Source organism: Nyctereutes procyonoides, unplaced genomic scaffold (assembly GCF_905146905.1).
Source record: "Nyctereutes procyonoides isolate TBG_1078 unplaced genomic scaffold, NYPRO_anot_genome, whole genome shotgun sequence".
Classification (NCBI taxonomy): domain Eukaryota; kingdom Metazoa; phylum Chordata; class Mammalia; order Carnivora; family Canidae; genus Nyctereutes; species Nyctereutes procyonoides.
In genome coordinates, this window is record NW_026575052.1 from 26,729,012 (window position 1) to 26,751,633 (window position 22,622).

At 53.1% G+C, this 22,622-nt stretch overlaps 1 protein-coding gene across 6 annotated transcripts; it reads left to right on the forward strand.

Annotated features, from left to right (window-relative positions):
* The first annotated feature begins 3,541 nt into the window (after positions 1 to 3,541).
* ADGRG5 (adhesion G protein-coupled receptor G5) lies at positions 3,542 to 22,368 on the forward strand. Of its 6 annotated transcripts, XM_055332209.1 has the most exons (14): positions 3,542 to 3,552; positions 3,683 to 3,730; positions 10,537 to 10,638; positions 10,830 to 10,908; positions 11,316 to 11,381; positions 11,572 to 11,728; positions 12,299 to 12,415; positions 12,862 to 12,975; positions 14,678 to 14,830; positions 15,597 to 15,718; positions 15,985 to 16,256; positions 17,018 to 17,135; positions 19,426 to 19,703; positions 20,069 to 22,368. In XM_055332209.1, the coding sequence occupies exons 3-14, from the start codon at positions 10,575 to 10,577 to the stop codon at positions 20,167 to 20,169; spliced, it is 1,641 nt and encodes a 546-aa protein (XP_055188184.1). In that variant the 5' UTR covers positions 3,542 to 3,552; positions 3,683 to 3,730; positions 10,537 to 10,574; the 3' UTR covers positions 20,170 to 22,368. The 6 variants fall into 6 exon arrangements, with proteins under 6 accessions (XP_055188184.1, XP_055188185.1, XP_055188180.1 ...); XM_055332210.1 differs by lacking the exon at positions 19,426 to 19,703; XM_055332205.1 differs by having other exon boundaries at positions 19,426 to 20,151.
* Positions 22,369 to 22,622: the final 254 nt, after the last annotated feature.

Sequence of the window (22,622 nt, forward strand, 5' to 3'; positions counted from 1 at the left end):
TGGTGTCTCTTCCTTTGTGGTCAGCTAGGGCTTCATTGGTATAGTGTCACATCAACTTCATGAAACCCCACACTTTTTGCAAGATTTGCAGCTTCGCCTGTCAGTTCATTTGCTTCATGTTTGGATGGTTACCCGCTGATATTATTTGAGGGAGACAGATTTGGGTGAGGGTATGTCAGAGAGGGAACTACTCTAAATGTTGCAAAGCTGGTCTTTGCTTTCTGTGCAACCTTGGGCCTGTGAGGGTCAGATATTGAGTAGTCAGAGGATAGGACTCCCGGTTTGAAAGCTGAGGAAATGCTCAGGGGGGCTTTTGGTTGCTAAGGACAGCAATGGGCCAAGAGCCAGCCCCTGGTTCCTTCCCAGATGCTCTTTCTGGATGGAGGCAGTAGTAGGGATGGAGAAGGTTGAGGATGCTAAGTCAGTGGTGAACCTAAGCTCCAAGTAGAATTTCACAGTTAGGCCCTCTTTCTTAACAACGGAAGTAGTCCTAGGATTGTTCCTTGCAGCAGATGGTGAAATCCCAAGAGGTCATGGAACCAAGAGGTATACTGACCATGGGCTTGGCAGTTCATATGAATGATCTCAGCTTTAAGTCACCCCTACCCCACCATCTTATAGTGAGAAAAGTGAAAATCAAGTGACAGGCTTGGGGTCACAAAGCCAGAAGATCTGAGAGCCTACATCTGACTCAATCTTGCCATTGTCACCACTATTTCTAAAACCACTTGTCCCATGGGTGCCTGGGTGGCTCAGCAGTTTAGCGTCTGCCTTCAGCCCAGGGTGTGATCCTGGAGTCCTGGGATTGAGTCCCGTGTTGGGCTCCATGCATGGAGCCTGCTTCTCCCTCTGCCTGTGTCTCTGCCTGTGTCTCTGCCTCTCTCTGTGTGTCTCTCATGAATAAATAGATAAAATCTTTTAAAAAAAATCATAGAGACAGAGTAGAGTGGTGTGGCCAGGGACTGTCAGGAAGGGGTGTGTGCAAGGTTGCTACTGAGTGGGGATAGAGTTCCAATTTGGGAAGGTGGAAACGTTCTGGATAGTGGATGGTGGTGACGGCTGCATAGCAATGTGGATGTACTTAATGCCATGGAATTGCACGCTTAAAAAATTGTTAAAATGGTAGATTTTGTGTATATTTTGCCACAATAAAAATCATTAAAAGTCAGATATCTAGTTTTCTGTGTCCAATAAAAGGTCAAAAAATGAAAAAATAAGGATATGGGGCAATGGTAGAGAAGAGTTAGAGAAAATTTAGCCCTAAACGAAGGCTTCTCCTGGATGCAGCCAGGATTGAAAAACACTGAAAAGTAAATGACTTTTTTCATGGTGAGACTCAGTTTATGTATGTCCTGTTTGGGGGGGTCCCACTCACCGTCCTCTTGCAGATCACAGGGTGAGTAGCCCTATGGGGAGAGACACTTTGCTAGAGATGGTGTGTGGCTATCCCAGAGTGGGGAGCAGGAGGTGGCTTGCTGCCTCCCTTCCTGCCTGGGGGCGCTGAACAGGGACTAGCGTGCTTTAAAGCTGAAGCATCTGGAATGTTTTATAGGGGAGTTGGAGGCAGAGCAGCCTTCCAAGGGGAAGCACGACCAGAGCTGCCCCTGAGCCTTTGAAGGATGAAGAGTTGGGGTCCTGCCCAGTACATGTGTATGTTGTGGCTGGGACAGAGCAGGGAGATGGGTGTGAACACGGCAAGCTCATCCAGAACAGGGTGGACATAGAAGCTGGATGGGGCTAGACCATGAAGGCAATAGGAAGCCACTGCTGGCTTTTGAGCTGGGGAGTGTCTTGGCGGTGACTTCCAGGGTCTGGAGAACAGGGTAGAGTAAAACCAGCACTCCACCTGAGGCAGGGCATAGTGAGGCTGGCACAGATCCCAGGTGGAAAACAGGGGCTTCGGGGCGAGCGGGGCCTCCTGGGCCCCGAGAGCAGTTGCCTGGGTTAGCAAACAGCAAGAGGAGGAAGCCTACTGGTGTTGTAAATCTAGAGGTGGCTAGGAGGCCTCAGAAGGAAGGGCTTGGAGGTCATGATCTGGGTCATGGCCCCAGAAAACCAAAGTGCAGAGAGAGGCAAAGGCTTGCCCAAGTCATCCAGCTGGAGTGTAGCCGAGGGGTAGGTGTCCCTGCAAAGCCATTGCACTGCAGCTACAGTGGGAGGCCTGGGGACATGGGCCTGTGCTTCCCCAAAATCCCACTGCCTTCCGAGGTACAGCTCTCTTCCCCCTTCCCACAGAGGCCGGAGCTACCTGTGGGTTGTGGGTCGGTGCCCACAGGGCTGCAAGGTGGGGAGAGAGCAGAGAGACCCTGTTGGGGGCTGCCTGCTTTCTCCACTTTGCTGCCTCCCCCTCTCACCCTGGGGGTAGGAAAGTATGTTCCTAGGTTGGAATTTTCCCAGGGAGTCTGGCTGGGTGAGAGAGGGCACCCTGCTTCCCACTGAAGCACACGGCACGTCTCTTTCCCCTTGGGGTTCTGCAGAAGAAGTGGCTGGAGCAGGACAGGCTGACCAGCCTTCCAGCCACAGTCTGTCCACATCACATCTGAGCTCTGTTCCCAGGGAGGAAGGCCTTTCTTTCTTTCTTTTTTATTTTTCAAAGATTCTTATTTATTTATTTGAGAGAGAGAGCACAATGGGAGGGAGGAGCAGGCTGACATGGGGTTGATCCCAGGACCCCGGGATGATGACCTGAGATGAAGGCAGATGCTTAACCAACTGAGCCACCCAGGCGCCTGCAGTGAGGCCTTTCTACAGAGGGCTCTGCGCTGGGTAACTCTGGGCTAGGCTCTTGTCTTCTGCAGGCCTCAAACTCCCCATCTGTGAAATGGGCAGGCTTTATGGAGTGCTTCCGGTGACTTTGCAGCGTGACCTCTCATAAGCCTCACACTACCCTGAGGTGGTACTGTCTCATCTCCATTTGATTGATTTATTTATTTTCAAAGATCTAGTTTGTTTGTTTGTTTATTCAAAGATTTTATTTATTTGTTCATGAGAGACCCAGAGAGAGAGACAGAGGCAGAGAGAGAAGCAGGCTCCCTGTGGGGAGCCCAATGTGGGACTCGATCCCAGGACCCCGGGATCATGCCTTGAGCCGAAAGCAGATGCTTCACCAACTGAGTCCACCTTATCTCCATTTTAGAGGGGAAGCTGAGGTTCAGAGAGTTTTAGTCACTTGCCCAAAGTCCCCTGGCCAGTAGATGACAGGCCTGGTATTTGAGCCCAGGCAGTTGGACCCAGCCCTGGCCTGAGGTTGTGACCAACATCAGCCCCATTGATTGTCAGGTCAGGCCAGGATCATCTTCTCTTTTCTGAAGGTGGGGAAACTGAAGCCGAAGTGGTGGAGAGCAGAGTTCTGAAACCTTGTGGGGTGACTCGTGGGTCAGCCCTCCCTGCCCTCCCCACTGAGGCCAGCCACCTCTGCAAGGTGTAGCCATCCTCAGAAAGTGCTGCAGGCATAGGGCGGGGGTGGGGTGGGATGAGAGCAAGAGGGGCCCTGGGCCCAGCTGCCAGTTCAGAGGAAGCAAAAAGGCTGCTGACGGGGAAAGAAGAAGTGAAGTGAGAGCGTGTTGTGGCGTGCAGCTGCAGGGTGAAGAGAGCAGAGAGCAGGAGAGGGCGGAGGGCTGGGGCTGAGGGGCACAGAGAGGTGGCGCCAGCACACACATCCAACTTCCTTTTCTTCACGTAGACAGACCGGTGGCAGCAGTACAGCAGCAGGACGGCAGCGGCTCCACAGGTCAGCTGGCTCTCTTCCCCCCTCCTCTACCTCTCTGCCAGTTCCCCAGCAGGCATCAGGCATGTCACTGCCCTGGTGGGTCCAGGATCAGTGACATCCTGGGAGCAGCAAGCTGGGGACCCACCCTTATCCCCTTCACTCTCTGGTGGCTACTTCAAATCTCTGGGAATATGGAAGACTGCCTAACTATCTATCTACCTATCTATCTATCTATCTATCTATCTATCTATCTATCTATCATCTATCTATCTTTAAAATATTTTATTTATGTATTTGAGAGAGAGAGAGAACATGAGCAGGGGGAGAAGTGTGGAGGGAGAGGGAGAAGGAGAGGAAGAAGCAGACTCTCTGCTGAGCAGGGAACCTCCTGCAGGACCGTGGGATCATGACTTGAGCTGAAGGCAGATGCTTAACCTACCGAGCCACCCAGATGCCCTTCCAATTATTTATTTTTTAAAGAGCAATTTAAAATAAGTAGTGGTTAGGCCCTGGGTTTAACTCCTAGTTCCCCACGCTGGCCTAGGGCAAGTTATTAGACTTTTCTGGATGTCAGTGTCTTTATCTGTGAAATGGGGTTAGTCTGGTAACCTGTACCTCAGATGACGTGGGGAGGGCCTGCATGAAGTTTGTACTGGGCAGATGCAAGCAGGTGCCATTGCTCTCAGAATGACCTGGACTGGAGCCTGGGATGGTTTGTCTTAGGCTCTGGTGCTGGCTTGGTCACAGACTCCCTATTGGGTCTCCCTTCCCCTGCCTGTAAAATAGGGGTGAGAATGGTACTTTCCAGGGCTTTCCTGCAGAGACCAGGGATCCATTCCTCACCCAGGCCAGGGTGAGGCCAGCGGTGGGGGCTCCAGCCTGTGGTTGGCAGGAGTAGCTGCTTGGAAGGGGCAATGGGGCCATGTTCAGGAGTGTGACCAGCTCAGCAGGCCTGGTGCTGTTGGAGATGCGTGGGCAGCAGGGGGATGGGGTGCAGGGTCAGCCCCAGGGAGGAAGGCAGGGTTCCCAAGTCTTATGTTTAGATATATCTCTGGCTGGGGCTTTGGGTCAGAGCCCTGAATTTACAGTGAGGATTGTGGAAATATCTCTGAGTCTCTCTCCCTGGGAAATAGGTCTCCTTGGTCTCATTTAATGGATGAGAAACCCTGAATGAAGCACAGAGGAGTGGACTTATTGCCCAGTGTCACAGCCCAGGCAATGAATACTGCAACTGGTTATCAAATTTGCATCTACCAACGGCTCTGTGTGTTTCCTCATCTCTGTTTTGGCCTAGATAAGAGTTGTCTTCATCTGTAGAGCGACTCAGCTGCCCAACCATCTTTGGGAGGCAGCAGTCCCCTGCATGAGGAGGGCACTTGCCTTGGAGTCAGGAGCTCTGGGTTTGATCTCCTGCTTGATGACTGGCTTGCTGTAAGCCCAGGCAAACTCTTGTGTGGTTCCTAGCTTCCCCACAATCAACTGGAACCATCTTGGACATCAAGTAAGGGATTCTGTTTCCCAGGGAGCCCCAGATAATGAATCATAACGTGGATGGTGAGAGGGATGAGGATGTGGGGTGACAATACACGGTGGCCTCCGGAAGGGCTAGGGAGAGAGGTGCTGGAAGTCTCAAGCAGAAGTGAGGATTGTGGTTTGCCTCTGGGAAAGGGAGTGGAAACCGTAGCTATTTGGGGTACTTGGAGGAGGTGTTACTTCTGCTTTGGCCTTGATTACTTCAGCTGGTGGTGGGGTTAGACCTGTCTTCTCTCTGTAGACAGAGCAGGGTAGCCAAGGCCCTGGGGTCCTGGCCTTACGGTCCAGACCCTGGAGGTCAAATCCACATTATTGTCTGGGCCTCAGTTTCCCTATTCACACAGTGAGGGGGAGGACTGCTCAAGGTAACACAGCTTAATAAATAACCAAGTGGCCAAATGAGTAAGAACCCAGCACTCCATGATTCCAACCAAAATCTCTATTCCCTTTTCTTTCTTTCTCTCTCTCTCTTTCTTTCGAAAATATTTTACTTATTTATTCATCACACACACACACACACACACACACACACACACACACACACAGAGGCAGAGACACAGGCAGAAGGAGAAGCAGGCTCCATGCAGGGAGCCCAACATGGGGCTCGATCCTGGGACTCCAGGATTGCGCCCTGGCCTGAAGGTAGCGCTAAACCGCTGAGCCACCAGGGCTGCCCTCTTTTTTTTTTTGTTTAAAGATTTATTTACATGTTTGAGAGAGAGAGAATCTCAAACAGACTCCCCACTGAGTGTGGAGCCTGACTCAATCCCACAATCCTGAGATCATGACCTGGGCCAAAACCAAGTGTTGAATGCTTAACCAACTGAGCCACCCAGGCGCCCTTCTATTCTCTTTTCAAATAAACACATATATTAATAAATAGTGTTAAAACAAATGGTTGGGACCACCCAGAAAAAAAAATCTCATCCCCATCTCATGCTGTACTCCAGGTCGATGCAAATAGACAAGGGGTCCCAAATGTGAATAATGAAACCTCAAAAGTACTACGAGAAACTTAGGAGAAATCCTTCATAATTGGAAGGCCTTTTTAAGGCTATGACTCAAAGTCCAGAAGCCAAAAGAGAAAAATACTGATAATTCTGGTTACACAAAAATTATGCATATAAAAAAGGACTTCTACATGGCAAAAGTACCAGATGTAATGTTAAAAGGCAAAAGATAAACCAGGAAACAGATTTGCAATTCACATAATAGACAACGAGCTGATTTCCCTATTATGGAAAGAATTTCGAGAAGATAAGGAAGAATCAGGCATTAAAAAAAAGGGCAGACCGTGAACTTGCACATTTAGGAAATAACATCAGAACAGCTGTACTGTTATAAAGAACCAAAGACCAGAGCCCACACCACCAACAGTTCTGAGGCACCTGCTGAATAAGCTAGGGCTTATCCCTCCAACGGTAGACTATGCAGTTGTAAAAGAAAAAGGGGAAGCTCCAGGTACTGTTAGGAAAAGCTCTCCAAGGACAGCCCGGGTGGCTCAGCGGTTTAGCGCCGCCTTCAGTCCAGGGCGTGATCCTGGAGGCCCGGGACTGAGTCCCACGTTGGGCTCCCTGCAGGGAGCCTGCTTCTCCCTCTGCCTGTGTCTCTGCCTTTCTCTGTGTCTCTCATGAATAAATAAATAAAATCTTAAAAAGAAAAAGAAAAGCTCTCCAAGATGTATTTTCAAGCGAAAAAACGAATTGCAGAACAGTAGAGAGGGTGCTATATATTTTTTTTTTTTAATAAAATGAGGAGAGGAATGCCTGGTAGGCTCAGTGGTTGGGTGTCTGCCTTTGGCTCAGGGCATGGTCTTGGGGTCCTGGGATGGAGTCCCACATCAGCTTTCTGCAGGGAGCCTGCTTCTCCCTCTGCCTGTGTCTTTGCCTCTCTCATGAATAAATAAATAAATAATCATTTTAAATAATTAAAAAATAAAATAAGATGAGGAAAGTCATATATGCTTTACTTCTTTGATACTTGGGAAAATTCACAAAACACTAATAGCTGTAGTTACCTGGGGTGACTAGCTGGGAAGGGAGTGGTTGGGTGACACAGGAGGGAGGGATACTTTGCGATTTTTATGCCTTTGTGGACTTATTTATTGTTTAGATTTGAAAGTTGTAAAATTTTAAACTATCTGAAGAGTAGGGGCCCCTGGGTGGCTCAGTTGGTCAAGCATCTGATTCTTGATCCTAGCTCAGTCTTGATGTCAGGGCTGTGAATTCAAGTCCTGTGCTGGGCTCCATGTTGGGCCTGGAGCCTACTTAAGAAACAAAAACCACTATGAGAAGAGTAAATAAAAATTGAGAAGCATATAACTATAATATATGGGGTAATATTAGGAAATAAGGCACCTAAAACAAGTAGGCCCAGAATCTCACCACCCAGAAGTGACCTCCGCATATTTCAGATCTTGCATATATGAGAAATGTGACTATTGCGAGGATTGGATTACATTGCTTTGCAACATGTTTTTTTTTGTTTTTTCATAAAAAATATGCCACTACTATTTTTTTCCATAATGCTAGTCATTTGGAACATTAAAAAAATTCTAAGCATTAAAAACTTGTTTTCAAAAAAAAAACCAAAAACTTGTTTTCAATTACCTTGTGAAGGTAATACGTGTTTGTGGTAGAAAATTCAAACTGTGGGGTGCCTAGATGACTCAGCTGATTAAGCAATTAAATGTCTGTCTTCAGCTCAGGTCATGATCGCAGGGTCCTGGGATCAAGCCCCACATCGAGCTCCCTGCACAGTGGGGATCCTGTTTCTCCCTCCCCCTCTGTTGCTCCCCCTACTTGTGCTCTCTCTTTCTCAAATAAATAAATAAAATCTTTAAAAAAATTTCGAACTATATGGAAAACCTAAAAAAGAAAGTAATCCTTCTCCACGTAACCTTATCAACATTTTGGCAACCATTCTTCCAGATACCCTCCTAGCCTTCAACACGTATATCAGCATAAATTTCCGTACATGTGATTATATTCTGTGTGTTATGTTCAACTTGTGCTTTCTGTGCAATGGATATACTTTGCTCCCTTTTATGTTACTATCTGTGTTGTAATTTTTGATAGTGAAATGGTAATCTATTGGACTGTACTTTGAACTTTTACTTTTGAAAACAATGATAAATTCACAGGAGGTTAAAAAAACAGTACACAAAGATTTTGTGTACACTTCACCCATTTTTTTTAAAGAGTTTATTCATTTATTTGTGAGAATAGGCAGAGACACAGGCAGAGGGAGAAGCAGGCTCCATGCAGGGAGCCCAATGCAGGACTTGATCCTAGAACCTCGGGATCACGCCCTGAGCCAAAGGCAGATGCTCAACCACTGAGCCATCCAGGCGTCCCCACTTCACCCAATTAATCTGGAGCGTCTCCTCCTTCTCCTATTATTTGATGAGGCCTCCATCCTGGAAGCTTCTTTTTTTCCACTGCTTTCTGGACAGGATATACCCTGGTCCTGCTGTCCAGCCAACAACTGGGGGGAGTAGCGCTAAGGCACAACTGCTTATCAGGGCTGATGACTGGTAAAGCTTTAACCTAAGTTTAGTCCTGGCCATTTCATTAAGGAATACCAAGACATCCATAGCTAGAGGCTACCTTTTATTTATTTATTCATTCATTCATTCATTCATTCATTCAGAGAGAGAGGCAGAGGGAGAAGCAGGCTCCATGCAGGGAGTCCGATGCAGGACTGGATCCCAGGTCTCTAGGATCACACCCCAGGCTGCAGGCGGCGCCAAACTGCTGCAGCACCGGGGCTGCCCTAGAGGATACCTTTCTTGGAACAGCCAGTTCTTTAGAGAAGAATTTTCTGCTGCCATAGAGCATCATCCCCTGGCTGCCATAGGCTTCGGGAAGCTGACTGGAGGTGAAGTGGGGAAGGGGTATGGCTTCATTTTTCTAAGCCTGGATGGCATCCCATCCTTCCCCTCGGATTCTCTATCAGGCACTGTCTCCAGGGAATGACCTTTATGTTGGGGTGGGGTGGAGGGTGGAAGGGTGGTGACAGTGGTCTCCAGGTGGCAGAGGGGATCTGGGGCCTCAGCTGGTCATTTTAAAGACTCATGACCAGGGCGCCTGGGTAGTTTGGTTGGTTAAGCGTTGTACTCTTGATTTCAGCTCAGCTCATGATCTCAAGTTCATGGGATCGAGTCCCGAGCTGAACTCTTCATTGAGCTTGGAGACTGCTTGGGATTCTCTCTCTCTCTGTTTCCCTCTGCCCCTGCCTCCTGCCCCTAACTTACACATGTGCACGCGTGCTCTCTCTCTCTTAAAAAAAAAAACAAAACTCACAACCATCCATCCCTCATTTTTGGGTTTCACTCCTTGCCCTGCTTTCAGAGGTTCTCGATGCTTCTAGTTCTCAAGTGTTCTCTGGGGTTGTGAGGCTTCTCCCCATCCCTTTCCCTCCTCCCCTCACACCACACCTCTCCCCACCATGTAGGCACTTGGTCTCAACTTTTTATGGTCTGCTAAGTTTATTACCATGTGCCCACCTGCTTTGGAGCTTCCAGAGTTGTGCTTGCTGTTGTCTTCTTTGCCTTTGTTCTGTCTTTGTGCCCATTTTATTCACCCATTCTCATTTTAGTGGAGTTTCAGGATGTTGACATAATTTTGCTGTGTTTAAACAGAAGTTTATTCATTTATTTCAAAACCACAGAAAATGAAGGCTGGGAGGGACAGACCCTTGCTCAAAGTCACATGGTGAATTAATGACAGAACTGCACAGGGTTCCATGGTGCTTGCTCCCAAGCAGGTTCCCCTGCTGGGTAGAGTCAGGGCTGTGGAGAAACCCCCAGAGAGGCCATTTTGGGGGAGCGGGGGTGACTCAGGCAGAGCTGCTAATGACAGTCATTTCTGAACAAAGGGTCAGGGATTCTGGAGTCACAGAGACCTGGCTCAGGGAGCCTCAGGCAGAGCAAGACCACTTGTGCTCTGAAGCTCAGTTTCCCCATCTGTGAAATGCAGAAGTAACAAGGATCAATTAAGACATTAGCTGTCAGGGACACCCGGTGGCTCAGTGGTTGAGCGTCTGCCTTCAGCTCAGGGCGTGATCCCGGGGTCCTGGGATTGAGTCCCACATCAGGCTCCCCACAGGGAACCTCCTTCTCCTTCTGCCTCTGTCTCTCTCTTTGTGTCTCTCATGAATAAATAAATAAAATCTTAAATTAAAAAAAGATGCTAAAAAAAAAAAGATGCTAGATGTCCTACCCTTGGGACATGCCAGACACCTAGAAGTTAGAGATCATTGTCAAAGATGACAAAGGCATGCATATTTTCTAGGGTGGGAGCTGGTTCTTGGAAGAGACGAGGTCCAGGACATGGATCCCTGGGGGGTCTTTTTCCTCTGTTTATGCTTCATGACTGCTCAGAGTGAGACCGTGGGTAAGAAGGTGCCGCTGAGCTGGGGAGCCATCCTTGCCCGGGCCCCTGGATGTGATGTGAAAGGGGGATACGTCAAACCAAGGGAGCTTGAAAGGGGGCCCTGAGGCATTCTGGGGCAGCAGCAAGGCCAAGGCTGGGGTGGGAGGCCCAGGGATGGAGGCCAAAGTGGAAGTCTGACCTGCTCCCTGCAGAGGCATCCCAAGAACCCCTGCACTGGATGAAGAAGCTGGAGAGGATGGTCAGGAACCACAGCTCAATTTCTCTTGTTGGGTGAGTTGGGCGGTCCTCCTTGTCTGCCTAGAGTCAGCTGTGCCTCCCACACCGAGCTTGTGCCTTGAATCAGTGGTCCAGGGTTGTACAGTCCAGGGTAGTCCAGGGTAGACCATTAATCCATCTATTCAACCTGCATTTATTGAGTACCTACAGTGTGCCTGGCACCAGGCTCTAGAGATGCAGGATAAACATAGCCCTGCCCTCATCAAATCTGCTGCCTGGTTGAGGGCCCTTTAACTACGGATGCCATGCAACTAGATGTGGGATTCTGGGTCTCTACATAGTTCTGGAAAGGAGCTCCAAGACTCAGATTGGGTCCTCCAGGGTGGCTCTGTGATCTGATGGCCTCGCAGCTCCGAATGAGTGGCCAGGGAAGCACAGGGACTATGGGGCATTTCACTCAGCCGGCAGAGAACACCCAAAAAAGGCTTCCCGAAGGAGGTGCCAACAAGCCTGGACCAGAATGTGAGGTAATGAGGAGATGCGAATGAGGCCGGTGGAGAGGTGAGATGTGCCAGGGACACTGTGTGCAAAGGTCTGGAGACCGGAGTGGCCCATGCTGGTGGGGCGGGGGGGGGGGGGTGGCGCCCTTCTCAGCCACCTGGGGCCCCTCCTGCCCCAAGCCCTACCACAAACCCTGGTCAACTCTCTCGCCCTCAGCCTCATCCGGGGCCTGGAGTGCAGCCTGTTGAACGCCAGCTTTGGGGGCAGCAACCTGACCTTGCAGACGCCCAACATCCAGTCGCTGATCTTCAAGCTGGGCTGCAACTTTGCCGGCCTCTCGCTGAACAGCACTACCATGAAGTGGGTCCCCCAGGTCAGAGGTGGTCAGGGGATGGGGCCCAGCCAATGCTTCTCCCCCCACAAAAAAATCGTCCAAGGCCTTAAGGTCTGGACTCCCCGTCCTCCTTCCCCGAAACTAATCTGGTCTGCCCTCATAGCCTGGTAAGTTGCCTCCTCTGTAAAATGGGGCTAATGTTCCTCATGCAAATGATGGATAAAGGGGGTACCCTGTGGCCCCTCAAGGGCAGTGTCCTCTTCCTGCTTTTGCAGGTCTGTGGGTGGGGAGGCAGCTGTAGGAGAGGCCAGGGGATCCAGCGTCCTTGGAATGCCTGGGTGCTGAAGGCCGAGAAGCTCCATCCCCAGGGGCCCCAGCTGGGTGGGAATAATTCAAGGCAGGGGCAGCCTGGAGGGAGGGCTGGGATCTCGGCCAGTTTGAGAGGAGGTGCAGCCTGCGAGGAGAGAGCTCTGCAGGTGGAGGCTTGGAGGAATGACACTCCTGGGATAAGGCCGGGAAGGCTTCACAAGGACAGAGGAGCAGTGAAAGCACTGGGGCCGGCTCTGGAGGCAGAGGACACCGGGCTCAGCCTGTCCTTGCCCTCCACAGGCCTGGGTCCCCCACGCCATGCAGTTCCCCGCGGAGCTGACCCAGGACGCCTGTAGGACCCGCCCCAGGGAGCTGCGGCTCATCTGCATCTACTTCTTCACAGACCACTTTTTCCAGGTCAGTGCCTTGCGGGGCCCCTTCCTGGGGGCGCTGTGGGCATCCGTGCCCTTGGCTAGCCTCTGGGCAGGGACCAGCACCAGGTGGGACCGTCCATGGCCCCTTCTCAGTTTTAGGAAAATCGTGGGAAGGCCCACTTAGAAGAAACCTATGTGTGTGCTGTAACTGAGTGGGAGGTAGACAAAGGTGCCTTTTAACTTTGGCTCTGAAAGTGAGTTAGGACAGTGGTTGGTTAGGCTGATCTAGAATGTACTCAGCACTTGGCAGAGAGGTGAGGGATGGAGGGGGCAGCATGTGTGAAGGCTGGGAGGCTGGCCCACGCTGGACATGTGAGGCACGCCTGCTTGCTCTCGTCCGGGGGAAGGGCTGGTGAAGGGGGCTCTTAGCCCTCAGCCGGGGTCTCCCTGTGTCCCCTGCAGTCAGCCCTTCTCTTGCTGTCCTTCCAGAACATCAACTCATCTCTGCTCAATAACTACGTCCTGGGGGCCCAGCTGGGGCATGGACATGTGAACAACCTCAGAGACCCGGTCAACATCAGCTTTTGGCACAATCGGAGCCTGGTACTTGTGGGGGGCACCCCCCGTTTCCACCTCACCCCTGCCCCTTGTGGCTTGCTCCTGTTGAACATTGGCTTGACTAAACTCAAATCTGTGGAAGCATTTTGAAAATGAACGATTTCGAACCTATCACAGTTTGAAAACTCCTGTCAAAGAAGTCAGAGAGAGAAGGTTTTACTTAGGCAGGATTTGCTTTTTCATTTTAAGTAGGTGCCACACCCAGTGTGGAGCCCAACATGGGACTTGAGCTCAGGACCCTGAGATGGAGACCTGAGATGGGGAGTCAGGAGCTTAACCAACTGAGCCACCCAGGGGGGCCCCCAGGCAGGTCTCCAGGAATTGCAAGGGATATGAAGCCAAGTCAAGCCAGCTTAAGCACAAAAAGGAATTGAGCGGCTCATGTAAATGAAATGCCCAGAGCTGTCTGGCTTCAGGCATGACTGGATCCAGGGGCTGATACAATGCCATCCTGGCTCGGCCTCTTGTTATCTCTCAGCAGTGGTTTCCTGCCTTGGCTCTCTGCTCTGGCCAGATGGCAGCTTACGTGCTGGACTTCCCTCCCCTCTTCCCAGCAGGCTCTTCCTCATCAGTGCAAACCAGGGGCTCAGAATAGAGTCCTAAATGTCTGACTGGGTCATGTGTCTATCCCTGAACCAAGTTGATGGAACGTGTGGATTGGCCAGGCCTGAGTCACGTGGCTGGATTCATCTGACCTGGCATGGGGGGAGGCATGGGTCCTCGAGGGAGGTGCAGAAGCTGATCCTGGAGAAAGGGAGAAGGGCTGATGGGTGGGTGTAAGCTTTGATGCCTCTGCCCTTCTGGCCCTGGCATTTCTGAAAAGCCCAGAGCCTCTAGGCTCTTCCCTGACTTCCCATCAGCCTCCTCAGGACTGCTCCGCACTCTCAATTTATCCATCATCCTTTCCTTTCTTTGCTCTGCCCTCTGCCCCTGCAGTTTGCTTCCCCTGGAATCTGCTGTGTCCTGTAACCTCCGTGCTCTGGGTGTCCCTTCCCTCCCTGGGACTTCTCTGCCCCTTCCTCAGTGGTTTTCTTTTTTCTTTTAAGATTTTATTTATTTATTCATAAAAGACACAGAGAGAGAGAGGCAGAGACACAGAGGGAGAAGCAGGCTCCCTGTGGGGAGCCCAGTGTGGGACTGGATCCCAAGACCCCGGGATCACACCCTGAACCAAAGGCAGAGGCTCAACCACTGAACCACCCAGGTGTCCGCCTCAGTGGTTTTCCATGGCGCTGCCTGTGTGATTCCTCCCATCCCTCCATCCACAAGACTTGGCATCAGGGTTGTCTGTGGATGAGTGTCCCTCCTGGGGGATATGGGTCTGCACCATCGTTGTTCCCCATGAGGAGGAGGGGAAAGGGGACACTTGATTATAGAGCACCTACTGTCCAGCCAGAGCTGGACATTCAAGATCTCTCGGTGCCTGGAATTTAATAGCATCCTTGGGACTTGGGTATAGATGATTCCACTTTGCAGATGAATAAGCTGAGGCTCAGAGAAGCTCGGTCCCTTGCCCGGGTCGCTCTGAGAGTCCATAGTATGGGCAAGGCTGGAATCTGGATCTGTCTGATGCCAAAGCCCAGCCAGTGCCTGGTAAAATGTTGACAAGGGTGCAATTTCCAGACTCTGACCCGCAGCCCTCCCCCACACCCCTTTGGATGCACCCAACTCCAGCCTCTCCCCTTAGGAAGGCTACACAGCGACCTGTGTCTTCTGGAAGGAAGGAGCCAGCAAGGATTACTGGGGGGCCTGGAGTTCTGAGGGCTGTCGCACAGAGCAGCCCTCACCTTCCCAGGTGCTCTGCCGCTGCAATCACCTCAGCTACTTTGCTGTTCTCATGGTACGTGTGCATCCAGTCTGGGTGAGGGGAGTCAAAGCTAGAAAGGGCCCCATGTCTAGGCAAGAGGAGCATCCAAAGCAAAGGCTGGTGTAGGGGACAGAAAATACAACCCAAATGGGCTTAAGGAGAGGAAAAGAGAAACTTATGAACTCATGTTGCTGAAGAAGCTATGTTAGGCTTCAGGCATGGCTTGATCCAGATGCTCAATATCACCAAGACAGGGCTCTGTCTCTATCTCCCAACTGTGCTTGCTTTGTGCTGGCCTAGCCTTCAGACAGGATTTCCCTACAGGATAATAATATGGCTGCTAGCAAATCCAGGCTCATATCCTGCCAGCTTTTAGGCCAGTAGAAGGGGAGCTTCTCTTACCCAATTCAGCCAGCTAGTCTTGGGATGGAGTCCCACTGCTTGGGAGTGTGTCACATTCCCACCCCTCGACCAATCACTGGGCAGGAGAAGGAAGGGCTCTGATAAGTCAGGCCTGGTACACCTGTTCAACACCTGTTCACACATGGTGGGATTGCCCATGTGCATAGACAGTGAGAGAGGGAAGCTTCTCATAGAGAAAGGAGAGATGGGAGTTGAGGGGGGCAAAAGCCACTGTGTCCGCCGGGCTTTTTTTTCTTTTTTTTTCTTTTCAAGCCAAGACCATGGTGGGGTTTGTGTGGGGCAGGGGTGTTTGGAGCTGAGGTCTTAGCAGGTCCCTGTCACCGTGGGTAAGGCATTTCCATGCTTTTGTCCCCCATCTCTCCTTTCCTTCCTGCAGCAACTCTCTCCAGCTCCGATTCCTGAAGAGCTGCTGGCCCCTCTCACGTACATCTCCCTGGTGGGCTGCAGCATCTCCATGGTGGCCTCACTACTCACTCTGCTGCTGCACTTCCAAGCCAGGTATTCCCCTGCCCCCGTGCTGGGCCTGCCTACCCACTGCTGCTCAGCACCCCTCCTTCTTATCTAATTGATCCCCCAGAGTGGGGTGGGTTTCTCCAGGGGGTGGAGACTGGTAGGCAGGAGAGCAGCCGTGCTGTGGTGGCTGCTGGTTGATCTCCATCCCCACCCCAGCCTCAGTGTACCCATTATTATGTGTCCATGAGCCCTGGGTGGTGGCACTGCTTGTGATGTCTCCAGGCCATGGAAGGCCATGCTTCCACCCGCAGGCAGCAGGGTGACTCCATAACACGTATCCACATGAACCTGCATGCCTCTGTGCTGCTCCTCAATGTGACCTTCCTGCTGAGTCCTTCGCTGGCTCTGCCCTCCACGTCCGAGACGGCGGCGTGCAAAGCACTGGCTGCCATCATGCACTTTGCGCTGCTCAGCTGCCTCACCTGGATGGCCATTGAAGGCTTCAACCTCTACCTCCTCCTTGGGCGTGTCTACAACATCTACATCCACCGATACTTGCTCAAGCTTTGCGCGGTGGGCTGGGGTAAGCAGAGCCTCCCTTCCCTCCTGCGGTCTGAGGTGTCCAGCCAGACAGGGCGTCTACCCACTCTCGGCCTTCTCTTTCTCCTCTTCCTCATCGTAGTGGCCACTGCCATGAGAGCTGCCCGTCATCCCTGTCAGTGCTCACCACTACTTTCTGCACCTCTATTCTTGTCGCCCATTCTACCTCCAACACCTCATCTCCTCCATCTCCAGCACCTCCATCACCATCACTTCCAACACTTCCACCATCACCTCGTCTACCTCCAACACCACCATCGCCTCTACTGTCATCTCCACAGGAACTCCAACACCATCATCAATGCCATCACTACCTCCAACTTCTACCTCCAACTCCACCATCACCATCACCACCACCTCCATCATCACCACCATCCTCATCTTCACCACAATCTCTGCACCACCTTCATGGGTACCTCTATCACCATCCTAGCCCCTCTTTATTATCTTGGTTTCCTCATGAATTTCTCTAATCTCTGTCCCATTAGCTCCATCTCCCCACTGCTACTGCCACTACCATCCCACCCTAGAGCCCTCATAACGCCACCTTGGAAAGCAGCCTCCTCTAAGACCTCCAGGTTAAGTGCTCTGAAGTTGGACTGTATGGCAGGGGCTGGGGCTCAGAACCATCCCTTCCCCTCCCTGCCTGCTCAGTGGAATTCTGTTTTAATGGCCCTGGGGACCCAGGACCAGCCCTTCTCTGGGGTCACCTGACAGATCCCAAACCTCTGTCTCACCTCTCAGGGGTCCCGGCCCTCCTGGTGCTGCTCCTTCTTGTCACTCAGCACTCAGTGTATGGACCTCACACAATTCCACTCTCCAACAGCCAGGGAAATGACACAGCCTTCCGGAACGTATCCATGTGAGTGCCCTCAGGGCTGTGGCAGGCTCCCTGTCTCTGGCAGGAGGGCCCAGGGGCTCTGAACACGGTGTCCTATAGGCAGGGCACTGGCTGTGGGGCAAGGAGGGGGCTGTGGCTCAGGGAGGGGTGGCTTCCTATGGGCTTTGCTATACCTCCTCTGCTGGATCCCCAAGGCCTCCTGCGGAGGCAGGCTCTTGTTCAAAGCTGGCTACCCCTAGGGAGCCCTGGCATGAACTCTGGTGCCTGCTCATGGGCCTCCGGCTCCTGGCAGAGCTCAGACCCTGCTCAGTGAGCTCGGCCCCCACCTTGCTCTTGCTTAGGCTCCTGCTCCTCCTACCCATGCCTGATGGCACAGCTAGCCCTCAGACCCTCCTAGTCAGAGAGAGTGCTGTGGGGGCTGGGACATCCCAGGGACAGGGCTTGGCCCAGGTGTCTGTGTTGGGAGGGTGCTGGTGGGACCTGGGGACAGACTCTGCTGCCCCTTCCTGTGCCCTAAGACATTTACCTTTTTCTTGTTACGAAGTTTTTCACAGCCAACATAGAGAGTAGCTTAACAAGCCCCGTAGACCCATCTTCAGTGGTTGGCCCCGGCCTTCTTTCTTCCCTGGCAAGCTCCAGACTGGCTGAGGGCTGACTCCCTGGCAGGCCTTGTGTGTGACCCTGTTTAAACATCACAGCGAAGAGTAGGGCCTATTGTCAGCCTCTTTTTACAGTTAGGGAAACTGAGGCATAGGCAGCTGAAGAACCCCGCCCAAGGAAACCCAGGTGGTCAATGGCAGAGCGGGACTTCGCCACGGGCCAGCTGGCTCCAGAGCCTGGCCCCCCCACCATCCCTCCCAGCTTCTGGGAAATGAGGGCTCTGGGCATGGAGTGGAAGCGGGTTGGGGTTCATTCCTATCTGTGAGGGTCAGGCTGCTTTCTCAGAGGCTGTGTGACTTAGGTAGGGCTCCTTAACCATCTAGTTTTATCTATTATGTGTTGGGGACCAGAGTACTGAAGTGGCGCAGGAAGCACACTGTCGCCAGGCTGTCACAGCATACCCCACTCTAAGAACCCAATTCTCTGAGTCCCCCTTCCTTCCCCCCTCCTTCTCATCCTGGATACCGTGACTTTTATTCTCCTGCATTCAAAAACCCCTTACTGCATCTATATATGCTCCTGAACCCAGATGGCAGTAACCATACCCTTGAAAGTGACTCCAGTGCCCACCAGCAGGACACCGGTTTATAAGTTGTGATAGAGCCACCCCTGCTGGACAGTTAGGCAGCAGTGGAAAGGAACCATCCAGACCACACAGGAGATTATGGGCCCTTGAAAAAATCCCCCAAATAATGTTCAAGGCCCCTTGTGGCTGCCACAGGAGGAGCCCATAGCGGGGGCCAGAGCAGGTGTCTATGACAGGGGCACAGGTTCTGGGCTCAGAGCAGGGGGCTTCAGGTCCCACCTTTGCCTCTTACTAGTGTGTGTTTCTAAGCCTGAGCCTCAGTTTCCTCCTCTGGAGGTCAGGGATGACTATGCACCTGCCTCATAGGGTCATCATGAGGACTGAATGGGCTCATCCGCAGAAAGCCTGTGACACGGTGTCTGACTAGGTAAAGAGTCACCACCTGTCTTGCAGGTGTCCTGGGGAAGCAAAGGGTGTGAAGACCTCAGGGAGGCTCTAGGAGCAGGGCTGGGGCCCCTGCCAGGCCTCTGCTCTTTTCTCAGCCCTTGGTAGCGTCTCCCTGCTGCCCACTCTCCTCCTCGTCCCCATGGGGGGAGTGGCCCTCCACCAGGCCACCCTGAGGTGCCACAGCTTATGGCTCAGAGCGGGGCACATCTGCCCCGTCTAGGTGGGGAGGGGTCCTGGAGCAGGGGGCCCGTTGCACAGAGATGGTGGTGAGATGGCGTTGACCTCGTGGTGGGTGGGTAGAGAAGTTTCCAGGAAAGAGGGCCCTGGGCCAGTGATTTGCTAGAGTATCATACAAATTGGCAGCGGGACTGTCCATGGAAGGGGACGGAAATAGGATGGAGAAGGGAGGGGAGGAAGAGCTTTCTGGTGGGGAAAGGCATGGAGTCATGAGAGAGCCCCGTGTGCCTGGAAGAGGGGGCATCGGGCAGGGGGCCAATGTGGCAGGTGGGCCAGGAAGCCAGGCCCAGAGCTCCACGGCACCTGTGGTCAGACAGGAACCAGCGGGTCTGGACAGGAAGACAAAACCCCATCCAGGGGCCAGAGACTGCCCTCCTCCCCCGGTGCCCCCACCCCGGCCTTGGGATCACGCCCACCCTGGCGCTTCCCCTTCCAACGCAGATGCTGGGTGCGGGACCCCTGGGTGCACAACATCTTGGTCATGGGCTACGGTGGCCTCACGTCTGTTTTCAACCTGGTGGTGCTGGTCTGGGCGCTGCGGCTGCTGCACCAGCTGCGGGCCCGGGAGGAGGTGCAGAGCCCCCGCGCCTGCCGGGACAGCGTCACTGTGCTGGGTCTCACTGTGCTGCTGGGCACCACCTGGGCCCTGGCTTTCTTCTCCTTCGGTGTCTTCCTGTTGCCCCAGCTCTTCCTCTTCACCACCTTCAACTCGCTCTACGGTAAGAAGGCCCGTGGGCAGCGTGGAGGAAGCCCCGGGGGTGGTGCCCCCCACATGTTGACTGCTCCAGGGGGCAAGTCAGGGGCTGAAATCGAGCCCCTTGCCTCAAGCCCATCGCCTCGAGCTGGTTTGGGGCTCCTCCTGTCTTTCCTCCTAATTTGCACAAAAGCACCCTCTGGCCTACCTACCTCTGGTCCTCCAGCCTCTGCCCCTTCTAGCTTCCACAGTGGTGGTGGTGGGGTCTCTGAGAATTACTCCTGGGCTTTGGGGAAACCCAACTCCCCCACACTGAGGAGGTCCCTGAATTCTGGGTGAGGCCCCACATTGCTGCTTCCAGCTTCCTGCTGACTCCTTTCTGCCTTCCAGGTTTCTTCCTCTTCCTGTGGTTTTGCTCCCAGAGGTACCACACAGAGGCGGAGGCCGAGGCTGAGATGGAGGCGTTCAGCTCCTCCCAGACCATGAAGTAGTCTGGGGCTCCTTGCCCAGAACCCCTGGCCTCTCTGGCTACCTGCAGCCCAGGACTCTGGCCTCTACCAGAAAAGGTGGCAGGCAAGGCTGCTGGATGGCAGAGCCCTCCCTGGCCTCCAGGGAGACTTTTCAGCCTCCATGGCTTCCCCAGGCCCAGAGGTCAGGGCATTGCCCTGCCTCCACTGGCGTTCTGCTCCAGGACAGGTCCAACCCCACTGGGGGCCAGGAAACATTGCCCTGGTGCCTGGGCCCGGTTAGCCCTGGTTAGGCTTGTGGGCAGAGGCTGGCCTGGGAGTTAGGAGCCCATACTGCAAGGCTGGGCTCTGAGTCTTACAGTACGACCTTGGGCCTGTCATCCTCACTGACTGGTTTCCACATGAGGACATGGGGCTGACAGCTCCGGTCCTGCCTTACCCGAGAGCTTTGTGAAGACTGAATAAGACCAGGGAGAAAGAATGTCTTTGTGGATACTGTTACCTCCAACTGCCTGCTGGGGGTGTCGGGGGAGGGGCGGGTAGGGGTTTCTGCCCATCTCCCCTGGAAGTTCCTGCTGGGCCCCATCTCCTTCCTTCTGGGGAGGGTCAGACCACATCCTGGCCTGGGGCTCCAGCCCAGAGCTTTGAGTCCCACCCAGTGTCAGAGACCTCACCCACCTATGCCTGAGGCCTTTCTCCCTTTAGCCCCCCCAAATTTTGATGGCCTCCAAATCCAAGCCCATCCTTCTTAAAGATCAGGAAGGCCTTCCCAGAGGCGCCTCCCCCAGTGGTCCCAAGACCCCCATGGACCATGTAGACCAGCATTGGGCTATCGGGCTTCCTGGGGACAGGAGGAAAGGAGCCCCTTTTCCCTCCACCTGAGCCAGCCGGGCCCGGGACCTGGCCATTTGATAACTGGGCAGGTTTGAATTTCCCCTGGTCGGGAAGGTATGGAGTCTAAACCCAAGCTCAGGCTGTAGCTGTAGAGAATCCCCTGGCTCCTGACCTGCCTGCCAGACCAGAGGGAGCGGGCTCCCGAAGCCAGCTGCATTCTCAGGCCGCACACCAGGGAGAGCTGTTGGGCCGTGCTCAGAAGCCTTCGGCTCACAAATCCTGCCTGGAAATATCGTCGCTGTTCTGCGGACATGACAAACCAGAAGGAGAGGCCCTGCTTCCAGGACTGCTCCTGCTGCGTGATTGAAGGAAGAATTCTCACACTGTTCACACAGCCCTTTCTTTTCCTGGTGCAGCTGCCCGCTCTGGCTCGTGGGGGCTTGGGCATATCTGGCCCCGGAGCTGCGGGCTGGGGTAGGCTCTCAGGGCCCCGCTCCAGGCCACCAGATGGGTGACATTGACTTTGGATGGCATGGTGAGGGAACTGGAGCTGGATCCCTTTTCTCCCAGGGAGAACCTCTGCCCCGTGTTCATTTCTTGATGCAAATAGCCCTTTGCCAGGCAGTGAGGGCTGCAGGCTCTGGAGCCAGACTGCCTGAGTTCCAATGGCCCTGCCACTTGCTAGCTTGGTGACTGGGACAAGCCACTCAAGCTCTCTGTGCCTTAGTTTTCCCATCTCTTTAAAATAGGGGCAGTCGTGGGGCCTATTTTATAGATAAAGAGGCTTAGCAAGTAGTAAGTGCTCAATAAATGGTTATAATTTTTATCAGCAGTATTTTTGCTATATGATTAGCAGAGGACAAGCCACCTAAACCCCAGGCCTAGGTCTGCTCAACCCGACAGGCCCAGGCTAGGCACACAATCTGCAATTCCTCAGCTTTGTCAACTCCCCTTCCACTTTCCCTAGAATGGCCTCTGCTCTGACTCCAGACAGAGTATCCCCCCACCTCTACCAGGATGATGTGAGTCCTTATCCAGGTCCCCTGCCCTGCGTGTTAGCTCAGTCCTGAGTGGAACCAGGCTCCTTAGGCCTTGGGGTGGGCTCCATACTAATGAGGGTATGGAGGGATCATGGAAAGTTCCAGCCCCTGTCTGGAGCAGCTCCAGCAGGGTCTGTAGCCCAGTGAAGAAGGGTCATGCCTGTGAGTTGGCCCATATCACTAGTTCAGGCCTAGCCTCTACGGCCTACCAAGCCCAGGGCCACCCCAGGGGGGATATGGCCACAGTAATAAAGGGTGGTTCTGGTGGTTCCAGGAGATAGACCCAGGCTTGTGGCCCTGAGCACCAGGTTCTGAGTGGGGATCACTGCCCAGAAATGCCATACTGGGTATGAAGGGCAGGGATGGGGGGGACCTGCTAGGGCTCCCTGCCCTCCCCTCACTCCCAGTAGGTCCTGGCCTGGCCCACACTGGGCACTGGGCACTGGGCCCAGCTCTCTGGGGGTGGGGTGGGGTGGGGTGGTGGGGTGGCTTCCAGACTAGTGGGAAGATGGAATGGGTAGGAGGACAAATGGTTGCCAGAGGGGCCACATAGTAGAAGTTCTGTGTTATTTCATTGCTGTTATATCCTAAAGGCATGGTGTG